This window comes from Portunus trituberculatus, chromosome 49 (assembly GCF_017591435.1).
Source record: "Portunus trituberculatus isolate SZX2019 chromosome 49, ASM1759143v1, whole genome shotgun sequence".
Taxonomy (NCBI): Eukaryota; Metazoa; Arthropoda; class Malacostraca; order Decapoda; family Portunidae; genus Portunus; species Portunus trituberculatus.
Window position 1 is genome coordinate 11,982,765 of NC_059303.1, and position 17,595 is coordinate 12,000,359.

General features: G+C 45.4%; 1 protein-coding gene across 6 annotated transcripts in view; it reads right to left on the reverse strand.

Moving 5' to 3' along the window:
* The window catches only part of LOC123499156 (homeobox protein abdominal-B-like), a 237,806-nt gene that overhangs the window by 36,691 nt on the left and 183,520 nt on the right, over positions 1-17,595 (reverse strand). For all 6 annotated transcript variants that reach the window (XM_045246839.1, XM_045246837.1, XM_045246838.1 and 3 more), the window contains 2 exons: positions 14,082-14,173; positions 7,333-7,968 (listed from right to left, as the gene is read on the reverse strand). In XM_045246839.1, the coding sequence (XP_045102774.1) occupies positions 7,333-7,936 (604 nt within the window). In that variant the 5' untranslated portion in view covers positions 7,937-7,968; positions 14,082-14,173. The remainder of the gene's footprint in view (positions 1-7,332; positions 7,969-14,081; positions 14,174-17,595) is intronic.

Consider the following 17,595-nt stretch of genomic DNA (forward strand, 5'->3'; position numbering starts at 1 on the left):
AGAATAAAAAGACGAGACGAGCGCGAGAAATCTCAGGGTTAGATTAATGATTTGGAAGCCAGCCAGAGCAGAGGTGAGGAAGCGAGGCTGGCAAGACGTGGCAGAACGCGGGAAAAATAAGAACCTCAAGAGAAGACGAGATGAGAGAATGAGGAAGACACGCTTGCCTCAACCACCACCACGACCACCACCACCACCACTACCTCCTCCTCCTCCTCCTCCTCCTCCTCCTCCTCCTCCTCCTCCTCCTCCTCCTCCTCCTCCTCACAAGTTTGAAGAGGACGTCAAACATCAGTCACCAGCCACAAGTTAACCGCCTCCCCCTCCCTGTCTTCCTCCCCTTCCACACTGCCCCTCAAACCCACACTCCCCGTACCCTTCCTCCCCATCCTTCTCCCCATCTCGATGCCACCTCACCCCTCACTCCCTCCTCCTCCCTCTCTCGCCACGCCACACTCAACCCCGTTTTTCTGACTCCTGCTTTCTGTCCACTCACCACTGACTTGCCTCTGCCTGCCAATCTTTCGTCTTATTCCTGTCGAGCTGTGAAAGTAGTTTGTCAAGGGAAGGTCGATTTGCAGGCTGTGAGGGGTAGAGGTTTTCATTTTGCCCATGAAGGGAATGTAATGTAGTCTCATGTGGTGCTTCTAAATTTTTCGCGCTTGAAATGGGATGTATTTATGTTTGTTTGAGTGTCATTTGAGCTTTCATTGTGATTTATTGTTTCGTGTATTTGTGGTGGAGTATAGACATAAAAAGAAGACTTGACTGGTGTGTGTGTGTGTGTGGGTGGGTGTGTTTGTGTGTGTGTGTGCGTGTGTGTTTTAAGTAGTGTGAGGACTTCAGTTAAAGAAGGAAAATAATATATTCACCCACACACCCACCAACTATCTCTCTCTCTCTCTCTCTCTCTCTCTCTCTCTCTCTCTCTCTCTCTCTCTCTCTCTCTCTCTCTCTCTCTCTCTCTCTCTCTCTCTCTCTCTCACACACACACACACACACACACACACACACACACACACACACACACACACACACACACACACACACACACAAGGGGTAAACAATGTAATATAACGTTAATACAACTCACTCGAGCGTACCCCTCTTATTATCTCGTCTGGCTCAACTGTATTTGCTTAATTCCATCCTCCTCCTCCTCCTCCTCCTCCTCCTCCTCCTCCTCCTCCTCCTCCTCCTTTCTCTTGGACATCTCACTATCTTGTTATGTTGTGTCAGCAGCTTCACAACACGGCAACACCTCTCTCTCTCTCTCTCTCTCTCTCTCTCTCTCTCTCTCTCTCTCTCTCTCTCTCTCTCTCTCTCTCTCTCTTACACATATTCCATTCTTTCAGGGTTCATTCACTATCCCACTACGAAGCCTCTGACACAACGAAAAAAACAGCCTCTTAAGCAGCTTTAATGCCTCGCCTCCTCTCTCTCTCTCTCTCTCTCTCTCTGTGTGTGTGTGATCTACTGTTCCTGTAATAGAGTCTTGTTTTGTCAGTGTTTATATAGTGTGTTTCTATTTCCCTATTGCTACTCGTTCTTTTCGTATATATGTACTATTTTCGTATTAATCGCCATGATGTGTGCACAGCTTCGATGTTCTTTTTATTATGCATTTATCGTTAGGCAGTAAATCTTCTCACAAGTTAATTTGCTTCTGTAATTTCTGGATGGTATTTCCTTTTTTATCCTCGTCTTTCCTGTTGCAGTTTTATCCTGGTGTCTTGTTTGATTTACTCGTCTCCCTTCCTCTATCAACTTTTAGCGCTCTGCTTTCAATGGCGTTGCTTTTATTTTACAGTCTACTGCTGGATTTCCTTACTCTCTTCATCCTTTATTACTATTGTATCATCCTATGCAATAAATTCTCTCTCTCTCTCTCTCTCTCTCTCTCTCTCTCTCTCTCTCTCTCTCTCTCTCTCTCTCTCTCTCTCTCTCTCTCTCTCTCTTTCACTTCCCTAATTTTTTTTCCTACGCCTTTCATGTCTCCAATTGCTCTCTCCGCCCTTGCTGCTTCTCTCCTCTTTCCTCCTCACGCCCTTGCTGGCTCTCCCCTTTCCTCCCTATCTGCCTCCCTTGGTGAATCAGGATAGAGGGAATGCGTCTGATTGCTGTGGTGTTAGTTTTCTCTCAAATGGCAGCGGCGTCTTTACCTCCCTTGTTGCTCTCTGCCTCGCCCTTACTCACTTCCGGTCTCCCCTCCTTCCCCTCCTCCTCCTCCTCCTCCTTCTTCTTCTTCTCCATCCCTCATCTGCCTCTTCTCTCAATAGCTTTTTTCATATTCTGCTTGTCATCCTCGGGTTTCTATTTATCTTTAATTGGTTGCTTCTTAAACTTGTAGGCTTGTTTGTGTATCATCGCGTTGTTATCTGTCGGCTTGTCTGTGTGGGTGGCTGTCAGTGTGTTTGCTCTCTCTCTCTCTCTCTCTCTCTCTCTCTCTCTCTCTCTCTCTCTCTCTCTCTCTCTCTCTCTCTCTCTCTCTCAGTTTTTTTTCTGACTTTATGATTAACTTGTAACTTATTTTTTTTATTAGTATATTATCATTGCCAGTTTATTTTTCGCATGGTTTATATATAGTTCTCTCTCTCTCTCTCTCTCTCTCTCTCTCTCTCTCTCTCTCTCTCTCTCTCTCTCTCTCTCTCTCTCTCTCTCATTCATCGGCTCTAAATCTCCTGACTCGTTCAAATCCTGGCCTGGACCTTGGCCGAACTGACTTCCTGACTTCCTCATTGCCTCCGTCAGCCCCTCCGTCAGGAAGCTGCACAATGAATCGTTCCTGAGTCAGCCCTGGTCCAGCAAGGTCTCTCTCTCTCTCTCTCTCTCTCTCTCTCTCTCTCTCTCTCTCTCTCTCTCTCTCTCTCTCTCTCTCTCTCTCTCTCTCTCTCTCTCTCTCTCTCTCTCTCTCTCTCTCTCTCTCTCTCTCTCTCTCTCTCTCTCTCTCTCTCTCTCTCTCTCTCTCTCTCTCTCTCCCTATTCCTTCTTGTGAGCCTCGCCTTGAATCACTGTCGAGTTAAGCAGCGGAGCCTCGTGGTTATGCTTGGTGGGTCCCGTTAGCCACCCGCGCCTCGCCGTTGGGGACACTTGTGGCGGATGTCCTCGCTGCACCACTTTTTGTACATATTTATTCGAGTAATCACCTACGCTATAATTTATATCATTAGTGTCAGGTGAGGATGTTCTGCATGGAGTTTTTTTTATCGTTTTTTTTTTTCACTTCAGGAACCGGTGACACGGAGATAAGCAAGGATGGATTGTGTTTGTGTATATGGAAGACACGTGCTGCATTTTTTTTCTTTGTTACGTAAAGTTAACCGAAACTGCTTGTGGTTATGGTGTTATTGTATTAAGTTAGATTGTGAACAGTAAGTGCACTGGGTCTTGTCTTATGGCGACGTGTTTGTAAGAGTGGCTCGAGGAAAGCCACGCTCACCTTGGTTTTAATTTCCCATGTGTCATTGGAAGCTGAGCGAAGCATTACCTCGACACACCAACTTGCACTTCCTCTTTCCTTCTGCAAGCCACCTGAGAGAACCCCCTCCGACCCCACACGAGACTCCCACGCTCGCCCACATAACTCCTCCAAGAGCAGCTCATTAGCGGCAAATCAGTCTAGTGGTGGCAGATTTCAACGCGTGGGTAAGCTGTGTGATAGACGATGCCAGGCGTTAGCAAGGAGGGTGGGAGTCTGCCATAGTTTCACCAGATGCTACAAGCCCCACCGCAGCTCTCGTCAGCAAGAATAAAGGTGATGAATTACTGCTCCTGTCAGCACTTCAAGGACTGATAAATATCTCGTCAGCACGCGCCGGTAGCTGATTGCCCCTTGGTGGTGGTGATGGATGGAGAAGACGGGAAGTGGAGGTAGAGAAGGAGGAGGAGGAGGAGGAGGAGGTGAAGGACGTGTTGGAAAGGAAGTTCGAGAAGACGAGGATGGGAAGCAAGTGATAAAGGAAATAGGGAAGAAGAGGAGGAGAGCCAGAGGGAGAAAGGAAGGAGGCTGAAGGACGCCGGTGCTCGCCCTTATGGTTCTGTAATGCTTAGCGCTCATGTTTGTCTTTCATTTGAACATTCCATTGTATTTTGTATTAATAGTTGTTCTGTCCTTATCTCATTACTGTAACATGGATACTTGCTTATACACACACACACACACACACACACACACACACACACACACACAATGAATATAATCCATACCAAGTCTACACAACGTTCCCTTCATGTTCGTATACTACCCTTCTTCCCGTCTCCTTCCATCCCTCCTTCCCATTCCCTACTCTACCGCCTGCCCTCCCTCCTTCCTACCTCCTGCCCTCCCGTCCCTCGGCTCATCTCGACACAACCCTAGTCCCCCCTGCCATCAGCTAACCCACTCTCCCTTAACAGCTTCGTACAACAAACATCCTTGCCAGACTCCGCGCTAACCAGCCTCTCACACTAACGCATCCTCTCTTTCACTCTCACTCTCGGCTACCCCTTCACTCCTTCCCTCGCCCCTCGCTCTCTGCCTTCGCTTATCATCAGACACCGAAGCTTAATGGATGTATTATCTCAGTTTGTTTTCTCTTGTTTGTTTCAGTTGCGCGTGGTTTGACTGGTGAAGGGCACGGCAGGTTTCGCTACTTGTATTGTAAGTGTTGTTAAATGTTCGCTTTTGGGGAAGGCAACTGGCAACGAAGTAGGCCTTTTTATTTATTTATTTTTGTTTTGTTTTTGTTGCTCTTGGCCATTTTTTTTTTTTTCCATCTTACATGAAAAGGAATGTTAGATGTAATGTACTTATTGGTTTATGGTCTTCTCTATAAGTGCTAGTTTTGTGTGTTATTCGTTCTTGTATCTGTCTGTCTGTGTGTTTGTCTGTCTGTATATTGATAGATAGGTTGAGTAAGTATAGACAGGTGTATTTATGTATGTCTGTGGACGGCGCCATATGACCTTGTCTGGTGCCATAATTCAGTCAATATACTATAACTGTCATTATTATTATTATTATTATTATTTTTATTATTATTATTATCATCATCATTATCATCATCATCATCACTACCACTTCTATTACTTTATTATTTATGTTGTTACTACTACTACTACTACTACTACTACTACTACTACTACTACTACTACTACTACTACTACTACTACTACTACTACTACTACTACTACTACTACTACTACTTCTACTACCGGTACTATTTTCCTATCATTGTCATTACCACTACCATTATCGTAACATCATCCGCACACACACACACACACACACACACACACACACACACACACAAGTCAGCATGCCGCCATCAGAGATCCTTTGGCACTGTTTTCCATCCTCGTGTCACCCAGGTTGGCACCCCTCCACGACCATTAAAAGTGCACCATATGACACAATCCGAGGTAGTGCCAACGAGGGATTCACTGACAAGGCAAAAGTCTCTGTTATGAATGAAAGCCATCGCGTCACTCAGTGTATTCGCTTCACTCCATCGCTTGTATATGCAGATTAAAATGCATTATTCAAGCTTCTGTGTGACGCTTCACTACACTGGCTTCAGAGAGAGAGAGAGAGAGAGAGAGACTGGCACCGATATTTCATTAAATTGTTATAATAAATGTCTCGCGTGCAATAATAAGCTAAAGTAAATGTAATTGGCCTGATTGATGTAAAGATTAGATTTCTTGCACCTTAAAACTTTAGAATATTGGAATTATAATCGCCATCTGAGTAATGACAGACTTTATTAGCGTCAGGATGAGAAGATGGAAATAGAGGCAAATAACAGGTTGGCTCGTCCTCAGTTCGATCCCTGACTGAGGCGAAGACAGGATGACGTGACACATGAAGACGAGGAGCGTAAAGCCTTACCCTGAAGTACCACGCGAACTACATACGAACTCACTGAGAAAATAATGTGCTCCACGCGAGAACAACGTCACGTCAGTCACCGTCTTTCTCTCTCTATTTTTCCACCTGAATAGCGAGGTTAGGCCGGGCTCCCTTCACGTCGTTGCCACTTCCATCACCGCAGCCTCGACAGGACTGCGCCTCTCCTCATCAAGGTAGATAAATATTTGAGGAGGCATTCCTTATGATCCCTCGAGACAACACATCGTTACCAGCATGCCACAGCACCACGAGGAACGGAACGAGTTACATCATGAGCATGGGAAATTTATGACCCTCTGGCATTGGCAACAGTGGTAGAGGTTGGGGGAGGAGGGGGAGGCAGAAGGTGAGAGAGGCAAGGTGGGATGGACGGAGGGAGAGGGGTGAGGGAAGGAGGAAGGGAGGGGAGGGTGGAGGTAGGGATGGATGGAGACGTGAAGGTGAGAAAGGCTGAGCGAGAAAGAAAAATATACACGGTTGCTAAATTTGAAAAGAAATTCGTACTGAGGAACCGGAAAATGTGGTGAAAATAGAGAAGAGAAAGGCGTAAGGTGGAAAAAGTCGGACAACTTAATGGGAAAAAAGAAATGAAAAATCGCTGAGGCAAGACGCAATATAGATTTACAGTTATTGTAAAGTAAATTAGGCAACACCGAGCTTGAAAAGTCATGAAAATATATTAACTCGATGAGAATTTAAGTATTCTTTTAAATTCGAAGATGAGTAGCAGAGCAACTAGCAGACAAGAGCAAGTGTTATTATGTAAGAAGTTAAGAACACCTAACGCACGACAGTTCATTGGGAATAACAATAAGAACATGCACGTCACCTCAGCCAAAAAGACTCGTCTGTGCCGACACATGTGCCTTTATACTCCAGTGAAAATAAGAGGAACAAATAACAACTTGGCAATGACAGCGTAACAAATTAATGGAATCGCCTCATAAGGAAAACATGAGATGAGATGCGTCAGAATCCCGATGGAGGAAAAAGCAAGATGACGCGTCGAGGGAAGGCAGGAGGGAAGAGAGGGGAAGCGGAGAGCGGGTGTGTTTTGGTGCCGTTTCCAGGACTGTGGTGGTGTTCTGATCGAGGGTTGAGAGAAGGACGCTATCTTTGCATGAGAGGAGTTAAGGAAGCAGATGGTGGTTGACTTTCAGGACTGATAAGTAGATTATTACCGACAGCTGAAAGGAGTGAACGGAAAGTGAAATGATAAGCAAGAAGGCGGAAAGGCTGACAGCAGTATTGTGGTGGTTGTTTTATGGCAGGCGTGAGGTAACTAGGGACAGGAGGTGAGGTTTACGAGGTGCAGGCAGACGGGACACTCCCGAGCCGCCAGCCAGCCAGCCAACAGAGGCACGGCCAATGCCTAAAAGTAGGATGACACCACAACACTGCTCACCCAGAGAAGCTCCTACAGCCTACGGAGCGGTACATACCTGGAGGATATGGTGCCGGGGGCATGCTCTCGGTTGTGGGGTAGTTCCTCAGGTAGCCGTCGTGGGGATATCCTGCCGCGGCCTCCACAGCAGATTTAGGGGCACCGTCTGCCGCTGTCAGGTATGGCACAGGCTGTCCATGGGCGTCAACATGACCCACACGCCCATACGGAGGATAGTTACACCACGTCTGGGCGGCGAAGGCCTGGCAGGACTCCGTCGCCATGGAGGAAGGTCCAGGGGCGTATTCGCATTTGTTGGGCCAAAATGCCAGCGCCTTGCGGTCAGCCATTCTGGAGTCCGCAATATTGTAGTAAGTGGGCGTGACGCCGTCCCGGTAGAACGTCTGGCCATATTGGGAGTCGAAGGGAGCCGTGGCCGCAGCGTGGTCTGGCTGGTAGTTCCAAGGCTGTGTTGAGTGGGAGTGCCTGATGACACCCGCCGCGGCGCCCGAGTCTGGCCCCGTGGGGCACTCGGGCGGGTGCGGATAGGTGGACACGGCCAGCGTGGTGGCCACTCTCTTGGCCGGGATGTGCAGCGGTGTCTGGCCCGCGGGCTCCAGGCCTCGAGTACTGGCCGTATCCTCATACAGTGATCCGTTCATTCTGTCTAGTCCTCCTCCCTCGCCGCTGCCCACTGCATGGTGGTGCCGCCACGGTATGGAGTCCACCGTCGCCAGGGTGCCGCACAGTCACACACAATCGGGAAGAGAGAATAACACACACTCATTAGCTGGCGTGGCACTGAGAAGGCCGCCGCATGGACGAAGCACGCGAGGCACGGGAGCTGGAGCCGCGGCAAAAAATCAGCCTGCGTGTGTTGAGGCCGCGGCGAGCTCAAACACTATCTGGAGATTCAGTTCGACACCGCTCTTTCTGCCAAAGGAGGCGGAGCGTTTGGTGGTCCCGCCCAGAGAGAGGAGCTCCGCCTCCCCTGGCACCACCTCCCGCTCTCACGACACAGTAGTGGATAGATCTGGTCATGTGACGCTTTAGCTCCTCCCATTTTGCCCTTGCGACCCGGGAGGCAGCTTGGTCCAGCACTAACACACAAATTATTAGATGTAGTAATTAAGGCTCTGTGCTGTTCTTAGTGACTGACAGGACACCTGTAGCCTGCAAGAAGCTGGTAATCTTGTCTCATTAAAATAATAAAGCGACTGAAGCCTTGAGAAACTCTGTGCTCCCCTCACCAGCCCTGCCTCGCCTCTGCCTTTCCTGAGCATACCCGGTCCCATAGTTTCTTTCCCCTCGCCCAAAGCAGCATCCTCTATCTATCCTCTGAACATTATATATTCATGCATCTTGAAGATCCGATTATCACACCTTGAGGATCAGTAGCGTCCCAGTCACACTCCTGCTGAGTCCTGCACCACCGATGGTAGACTCATCACAACACCGTCCACCCCTCCTCTGCCCCTCCGACCGTCAACCACCCCACCGACACCACCAGACCCGCGACAACCACCACCCTGGGAGTGCGGGCGGCCCAAACCTGCCTCACTAGTACACCTCCGGCCACCCGCCACCCAGGGTTAAAGAGACCACGGCTTTCACACCACCACCGCCAATAAGCGTTGATGTGTCTGTTTAGCTCACTGCTATACGAGGACCTGCCTATGAGGACCACTTGATGGAAATATTGTTGCCACTGTTACCAGGCTCTACTGTGTGTGTACGAGAATGAGAGAGAGAGAGAGAGAGAGAGAGAGAGAGAGAGAGAGAGAGAGAGAGAGAGAGAGAGAGAATAGCCCAAAAATTACAAATAGAGAAAAAAAAAAAATATAAGAAAAATAACTGATAGAGAGAGATAATTGATATTCACGTTATATTTTACAAGGAACATAAAGAATAAAAAAGTAGGTGATATCAAGAGAGCTCCTAATTCCAAGTCTCCCAGTCACCAGTCACACTTCCCTCCACACACTCCTCGCCACAAGTCTCCCTCAGCTCCTCAGGAAGTGCGCTCAAGCATCCGTCCCCACCTCCTTCCTCAGACCACCTCTGGGTATAGTCTCCCCTCTCACCCTCTTCCTCTTCCTCGTTTTCCTTTATGCTTCTCTGTTTCCTTTCGCTCCACGTTTGATGTCCCTTTCTCTCTCTCTCTCTCTCTCTCTCTCTCTCTCTCTCTCTCTCTCTCTCTCTCTCTCTCTCTCTCTCTCCCCCCATTTGGTGCCTTTATCAAACTTATTCCTGTGTTTATGTTAACGTGAACATATACTTCTTTATTTTCGAGTCATTATTATCTGTCATTAAGTCGTTTTCTGCTTTCCTTACAAATATTTAGTGCCTAGTCTTCCTCACCCGTCCTCCCATCTTCACTCCCTTTACCCTCTCTCCTCCTCTTCCTCCTCAGCCCTCCTCTCCTCTCCCTCTCAGCTATCGTTGTGGCGTGCAGTAGCGAAAGTGTAGACCCTCAACGTTAAATTATCGACCGGTTCTTGGGGGTGACGGAGGGAGGCAGGGAGGGACGGACGAAGGGAAGGAAGAAGGGAGAGGAGATGGATGAAGGGATGGGAGGGAACTCGGAAAATGAGTTCGGTTCGATTTTAAGGAGTTATGGAAGGGTAAGATCGATTAATGAGCGTAATGAGAGAGAGAGAGAGAGAGAGAGAGAGAGAGAGAGAGAGAGAGAGAGAGAGAGAGACGTAATGAATGTATAAATAAAAAGATAGGTTGTGATAAATATGTACTGCTGAGAATTACCATTGAAAATATATGAATGAAATGACACAGAAACTAACGACAGTATAACACACACACACACACACACACACACACACACACACACACACACACACACACACACACACACACACACACACACACACACACACACACACACACACACACACACACACACACACACACACACACACACACACACACACACACACACACACACACACACACACACACACACACACACACACACACACACACAGAGAGAGAGAGAGAGAGAGACGAGGAAAAGTAAACAGTGGAGGAGAGAGAACGGGTGGTACTGGAGGGAGGAGGAGGAGGAGGAGGAGGAGGAGGAGGAGGAGGAGGAGGAGGAGGATGAGGAGGAGGAGGAGGAGGAGGAGGAGGAAAAATCTTGACAGGAAGCGATGGAAGGCAACAGGGTGACTAATTGGGAGGAAAGAGGAAGAGGGAAAGAACACTCCTGACGAACGAATGAAAGAGAGACAAAATGCGAGAAAGGGAAACGTCGAGACTCTTTTCAGCACACAAGTGGAAATCCAATACAAGAAATTATTATTAGTAAGGAGAGAAAAAGAGAAAATAAGGGCTAGGTATTGGTAGGAAGGAGTTACCCAAACTAAAATGAAACAGGACGAAATCATGTGAGAAGAACCTGCGCTCTAGAAATGTACACAACACACACACACACACACACACACACACACACACACACACACACACACACACACACACACACACACACACACACACACTTGAGGAAAAGATATGTTACGAGTATGGGCCAACTTAACAAGATAAAGAAAACTAACAAAAATAAAAAGTTGTCACCTTGTTAGGAAGAAAATAGGAAGAGGAAAACGAGTGAAGAATAAAGATAAATGTTACTAAATGAAAAAAAAGGAAAAAGAGACGACTAAAAGAGAGAGAGAGAGAGAGAGAGAGAGAGAGAGAGAGAGCTAAGGATGAATACAGCCCACACAGAGGTTGCGGTCCTTGTGCGGTTGCCTGCCTTCAAGAGTGTTCAGCGTCATGGGTCTCACGTAGGCAGATACCCACATCGGATATGAGAGAGAGAGAGAGAGAGAGAGAGAGAGAGAGAGAGAGAGAGAGAGAGTGTGGAGTCATACAACCGACAGTAAAGTGTAAAAAAAAAAAAAGAAAAGGAAGTATTGTTTTTGCTTACACAATCCCCCATTTGGCGTTCCTTTACACACACACACACACACACACACACACACACAGAGAGAGAGTCTGTGTGTGTGTGTGTGTGTTTCACTGTTTGATCTGCTGCAGTCTCTGACGAGACAGCCAGACGTTACCCTACGGAACGAGCTCAGAGCTCATTATTTCCGATCTTCGGATAGGCCTGAGACCAGGCACACACCACACACCGGGACAACAAGGTCACAACTCCTCGATTTACATCCCGTATCTACTCACTGCTAGGTGAACAGGGGCTACACATGAAAGGATACACACCCAAATATCTCCACCCGGCCGGGGAATCGAACCACGGTCCTCTGGCTTGTGAAGCCAGCGCTCTAACCACTGAGCTACCGGGTGTGTGTGTGTGTGTGTGTGTGTAATTCACTGTAAAAACAGTGAATTACAGTGAATTACACACACACACACACACACACACACACACACACACACACACACACACACACACACACTTTCACACTCTCTCTCTCTCTCTCTCTCTCTCTCTCTCTCTCTCTCTCTCTCTCTCTCTCTCTCTCTCTCTCTCTCTCTCTCAAATTCACAATCGGCATGGACTTTTCTACTTGTATTATATTAGATACTACTTTTTTTTTATCATATCATTAGATTCCTTTTGTTCTTTTTTCTCTGTCATTCATTCGTACCCATTAAAGAGACACCTGTCCTTCCATTTACTATTCATAGCCATACATGCACAGTTAACGCACTCACCATTACATATCCATTAACCACTTCAGCACCAGGACGCGCTTCCATATTCATTCTCCTTACTATTTGGTGATTTTTTACAACTTCAAGAATTCATGTGAGGGATTGAAATAGTGAAGGCTCTGGCCATTAATCTTCTGACTTCCATGGACCCTTCCTAATGCAAATAAAATCGTCTAATCGCATCCAAAAATCAAGATAAAAAGTACTGAAGGGGTTAAAAGACAGTTATCAGTTATTGTCTTCATTATCATCCATAGCCGTGCACCCAAAGTCATCGTTAGTCACCCAACACACTCATCGCACCAATGATGAACACCAACACGTACCCATGTCAACACCAAGAGTTATACCCACATTCAACGTAACTCATTCCCAGACTTAACACTTCCTATGCCCCATAAATATCTCAGGCTATGACCAGGTGCACACACACACACACACACACACACACACACACACACACACACACACACACTTCCACCATCGACATCAGCAGCACTTATTCATGTGTGTACTGTATGTATATGTGTGCAAATAGTAAAGATGCATACACTTTTATAGTGAAGGGAAGTGAAAGGAAAAAGACGGTGTGTGAATGAAGAACCTGATGAGGAATGGCAGAAAGGAATAGCACCAGTGGAGAAGGATGACAAGGGTAAGGAAAATTGTAGTCACACAAAAAAGCTGGTAGGATAGGAAGGCAAGATGAAGAAAAGAGGTAAAAGAAATAAAGGAAATAAAAGAAGGTGACCTGGGCAGAAATAGATCAAAAGAAGGAATAAAGAGTAAGAGGTAAAAGCAGTGAGAGAGAGAGAGAGAGAGAGAGAGAGAGAGAGAGAGAGAGAGAGAGAGAGAGAGAGAGAGAGAGAGAGAGAATTGCAGCTACTGGGAGAGAAGGAATAGTTATGACTCAGTGAGGTATGAATCACCTAAGGGAAGAAGTGACGGAGTGGAAGACGTGCGAAGTATAAGTATTGAAGACTAACTAAAGATAAGGAAAGAGCGAGCAGCAGTTAATCCCGGATTTGACACGAAGACTCACTCTGTGCTGTGTGGGGTGTGCAGGAGAGGGGATAAATTGATGCTATCTTGGCTGGGTCTGCTAGTACCAGGATGTCTATGTGAGGAGAAGGTGCAGTGTCATGATCACAGATGTTTGAGGCATTAAATTGAGAAGAGGGAAAATGGAAACTCATATTTTTTTCTTTTCTTTTTTTTTCATTTTTTAGGTGTATCTGTTACATGTATTATTCCTAGTATTTCATGTAGTATGTATTTTCAGTGTAGATATTCCGTTTATGTTTTCATTCTATCTTTTTAAATGATTTTGTTAAGAACATAAGAAAATGAGGAAAGCTGCAATAGGCGCACTATCTTACACATGGCAGTCTCTGTATGAACATACCTACCTACTTCCACCTATCATTCCCGTCATATCTTTGTCTATTCTTGTCCCAAACCTCGCTATTGACGTACCACCAACAAACTGATAGCTGAGTCCATTCCATTCATCAGCTACTCTGAGATACATTTCTTTCCCATTTCTTTTTAAACCTTAATTTTTCAAGCTTGAACCCATTATCTCTACTTCCATCCTATTATAGATAGCTGTCATATTTTTTTCAGTGATTACCTTATTCAGTTCATGGTGCCTAACCTTCCTTTCTACTCAGAAATGTCTCCTTTAAAAAAAAAGTTTTTGTTTTATGCTTAAAAAACCTACACATTAATTTCTTTGATAAATCGGCTCTTTGTTTCGCTCAGATGTCCGTCAGTCACATCTAATAAGAACAGCCAGTAATGTATTTTTTTTTTTTTTTCTAATGGAGAGAAGAGGGCCAGCCAAGGGCAAAAAAAAAAAAAGGAAAAGATTAAAAAGAAGGCCCACTTAAGTGCTGGCTCTCTAAAAAGTGGAATAGCGTCAACCAAAGTTAATTAGATACCTCGCCCTAAGATACGTACTTAAAGAATATGTATTAGTTATACCTCAAGAAACAACATTACTTAAGATATTGAGTATTTATGCTTACATTAGAAAAACATGGTACCAATTAAGTTCAGTGAGATGCACGAGTGGCAGGCAAAGAGACAACACCCAGGACAGCTTACCGTGGGTCCTAGTTAGGGTGGCGGCGGCGGGCAGTAGCGGGGGTGGCCTTGGGTGCTGGCGGGGTCCTCGCTGGCGGCATCGAGCTCACACCCTGCAGAAACCAAAACAGGGACGCGTTAGTCACTCACATACTCACATGCACAGACATACAACAGAACACGTCAATAGACCACCAGTATAATGGTAATCCACTTCATATTATAACTTTCTTTACTGTAAAATGTCTTAAGAGTTTGATTGTTAAATTATTCTTGTTAATTGTGATTTTGCAATGACATGAGTGTGCAAAACAGGCTTCACTACAAATTCTGAAGAATTCACAATGTCCATGTAAAAAAATCTTAATTGATCGTAAAAGTCAGCTATGTTATATTGCATTTTCATTTCTAAGTCTATATTCAGTTGACACTCAGTACAAGAATGGTTTTGCCGCCGCATACTTTGCAATAAACCTCCGAGAATAGACTCAAAGCAAAACTCACCACGCGTATCAGCAAATATCGGCATTCATCCAATAAGCCAAATGGACACCAGTCGTACTACAACGAAAAACATCGCTGAAAAAGTTAGGTCTTAGCCGTAATCCCTGCTATCAGAAGGAGGCTTCGGAGAGGCCTAGCGTCTGAGAGAGTGTGCCGGGATAGGCCTACGTGCTTCCCGTTCTCTATATTTGTGATTATCGATCGCACGGTGACGTCAGGGAAACCACGCCTACAATCATGGTGCCTTTCTCTCCCCCAGCTCTCCGTCCCTCCGCTCCTCCCTCCCTCTCTCCGCTCATCCAGGACAGGAGGAGGAGAAGGAGGAGGAGGAGGAAGATGAAGAATGGAGGGAGAGGTAGAATGATACCGAAATATTTTTACGATTCCTGATAATTTGTCGAGTTCACCGTCCATGTGGGATTGGCCTATTTTTATTACTTCATTTTCAATATCAGAACCTATGGGTATACTTGGATACTTCCGAACACACACACACACACACACACACACACACACACACACACACACACACACACACACACACACACACACACACACACACACACACACACACACACACACACACCAATCAGCAGAGTAGGCGAGGGGCGAAAAACTTTGATAATTTCCACTAAACCATCGCTAAGGTCCATCGCGTTATTTTACAGTACTTCCAAACCTCGGACAATAAAACTTGGACGGCACAAAAGTAGTGATATTAATAGTGAAGTAAATAAAAATACTAATATTCGCATCAGCATTACCTTCATCCATTACGAGTGAAAGCAACTTAAGACATACAAGACACACGCTAGCCATGCCTTTTTGTTGTAGGTTCTTGCTGCGAAATATAATCAGAAAATGACGGTACATGATTTTGCAGCTCTACTCAACCAGGGGCGGGGTGAAGCAGCGTGGAACATGGAGAGAAAGTCGCCTCGGACAATGGTTAAGAAAGTGCCAGATTTCACCACTGTAATATTCGCAGGTGTACTGTAATATGTAAGTCCGTCTATACAAGTTTGGTAATAGTACATCGAGTATCCCTCAGGATGTAAAGGCACATTTTTCTTGAGTTACGTAAAGTGATCGTGTTCGTACTCTGACTTACATAATTAGCATGAACTGATTAAAGACACCAAATCCTTACATGATTCGCCAGAAAATGGGATTGAGTAACATCACTAATTCCTTCTCCATCTCCCAATCACTTCTTCCTCTCTCTCTCTCTCTCTCCTCCTCCTCCTCCTCCTCCTCCTCCTCCTCCTCCTCCTCCTTTCTCATCTCGTCTTTCCTTCCTTTCTGACTTTCTTATCAACTATTTCTCTCTAGTCTCTTTTCATGCTTATTTTGTCCATTGCTCACGTTCTTATTAGTCACCGTATCAAATTGAAAGTAGACGTAACAAAATGAAGGGATATTTTTTTCACTCCTACAAAAATAAATGGCTTTCATCCAAAAATAAGTTAATTTAGTTTGTTGCTCCGCCAGCACGTTTTCTCCTTTTGGGTTCAAATATTTGCTAAGTCGTCCTACTTGCTTCAGTGAGCCGGTCCCCTCCACCCTCTGTTGCGAGGCTGGGAGTGTGGCGGCCCCCGAGGGGCGGACAGAACCCACCATTTGTTGTTCACCGCTCACCAGGCCCTCCTCCTCCTCCTCCTCCTCCTCCTCCTCCTCCTCTCTTCTTCTTCTTCTTCTTCTTCTTCTTCTTCTTCTTCTTCTTCTTCTTCTTCTTCTTCTTCTTCTTCTTCTTCTAAATTTTCTTATTTTTCATCATCTTTTTTTCTTCTTTCGTGTTGTTCATTATCAATCTATATCAGAAAGCTCACACAGATAATATAGTGGTGTAACCAGTCACTTTCATCGGTGACTGGTGGAGCAAGCCTTGAGTCTCACTGCCTCTAAGTTGAAGGTACACAATGAAAATCGTAAGAGACATTAATGTATAACATTGACAACCGAGTTTTTGTTGTGTTTAGAACTCAAGTGGTACAGTATTATTTTTTGTGTGTGTGGGATTTGAAATGTGTTCGTTTGGAATCAGACTCAAGTTTAAGGTCGAACAGCAAGGATTATAACTGTTCCTTTTGTCACCAACTTATGAAATGTTCCTTTGGTTCACACAAATATATCCAATAACAACGTATGACTATAGGAGTTCAGAGCCAGCTTCTTAACACCACTTGAATCGTCTTGCGTATGTGAAACGTCCTCGGATTCCTTTTATAGTTTTATACTGTCGTTTCTTGTGCTGCAGATGCAAATACTCTTGGTCAGTCCGTGCTATGACTCAGCATGTGATCCCAACCATTGTTAATCTGATAACGTGTATTGTGGAGTTTAATGCTTCTTTTTTCTGGTTGGGGGACGGAGGTAGTTTAGGTAAAGTTTAAGATATATTTTTTCTAATAGTCTTGTTAAGGATTATCAACGTCCAACCAGCCGTGGCCCTTCTCTTTGTAACTCCTCCTCTCCTGCCCAAGGATGCCACAAAGCTGATTTTACTTTCCACTTGTTTTCTCCACTTACAACTGTTTTTTTATTTGTACAGAAACATCTTTGTAATGAATACCATGATAGTCACAAGACTGTGCTCCCTTCGTCTGGTTTTTTTTCAGATTTCACTAAATAGACATTGGCTTCCGGTATCCCTTGGTTGGTTTATAATTAGGCGGTAATTTATTTGTTTTGAGTCAAGTTTTTGTTCAGTCGGTCTAACTGCTCTTGAAGTATAAATGTTTGTGTGTGTGTGTGTGTGTGTGTGAGAGAGAGAGAGAGAGAGAGAGAGAGAGAGAGAGAGAGAGAGAGAGAGAGAGAGAGAGGATAGAGAGAGAAATGAGAGAGAGAGAGAGAGAGAGACAAAATAGTACACACACACACACACACACACACACACACACACACACACACACACACACACACACACACACACACACACACACACACACACACACACACACACACACACACACACACACACACACTCGAACAATTATGGACTGATTTATCTGAACCGTTTCATTAGACTCTA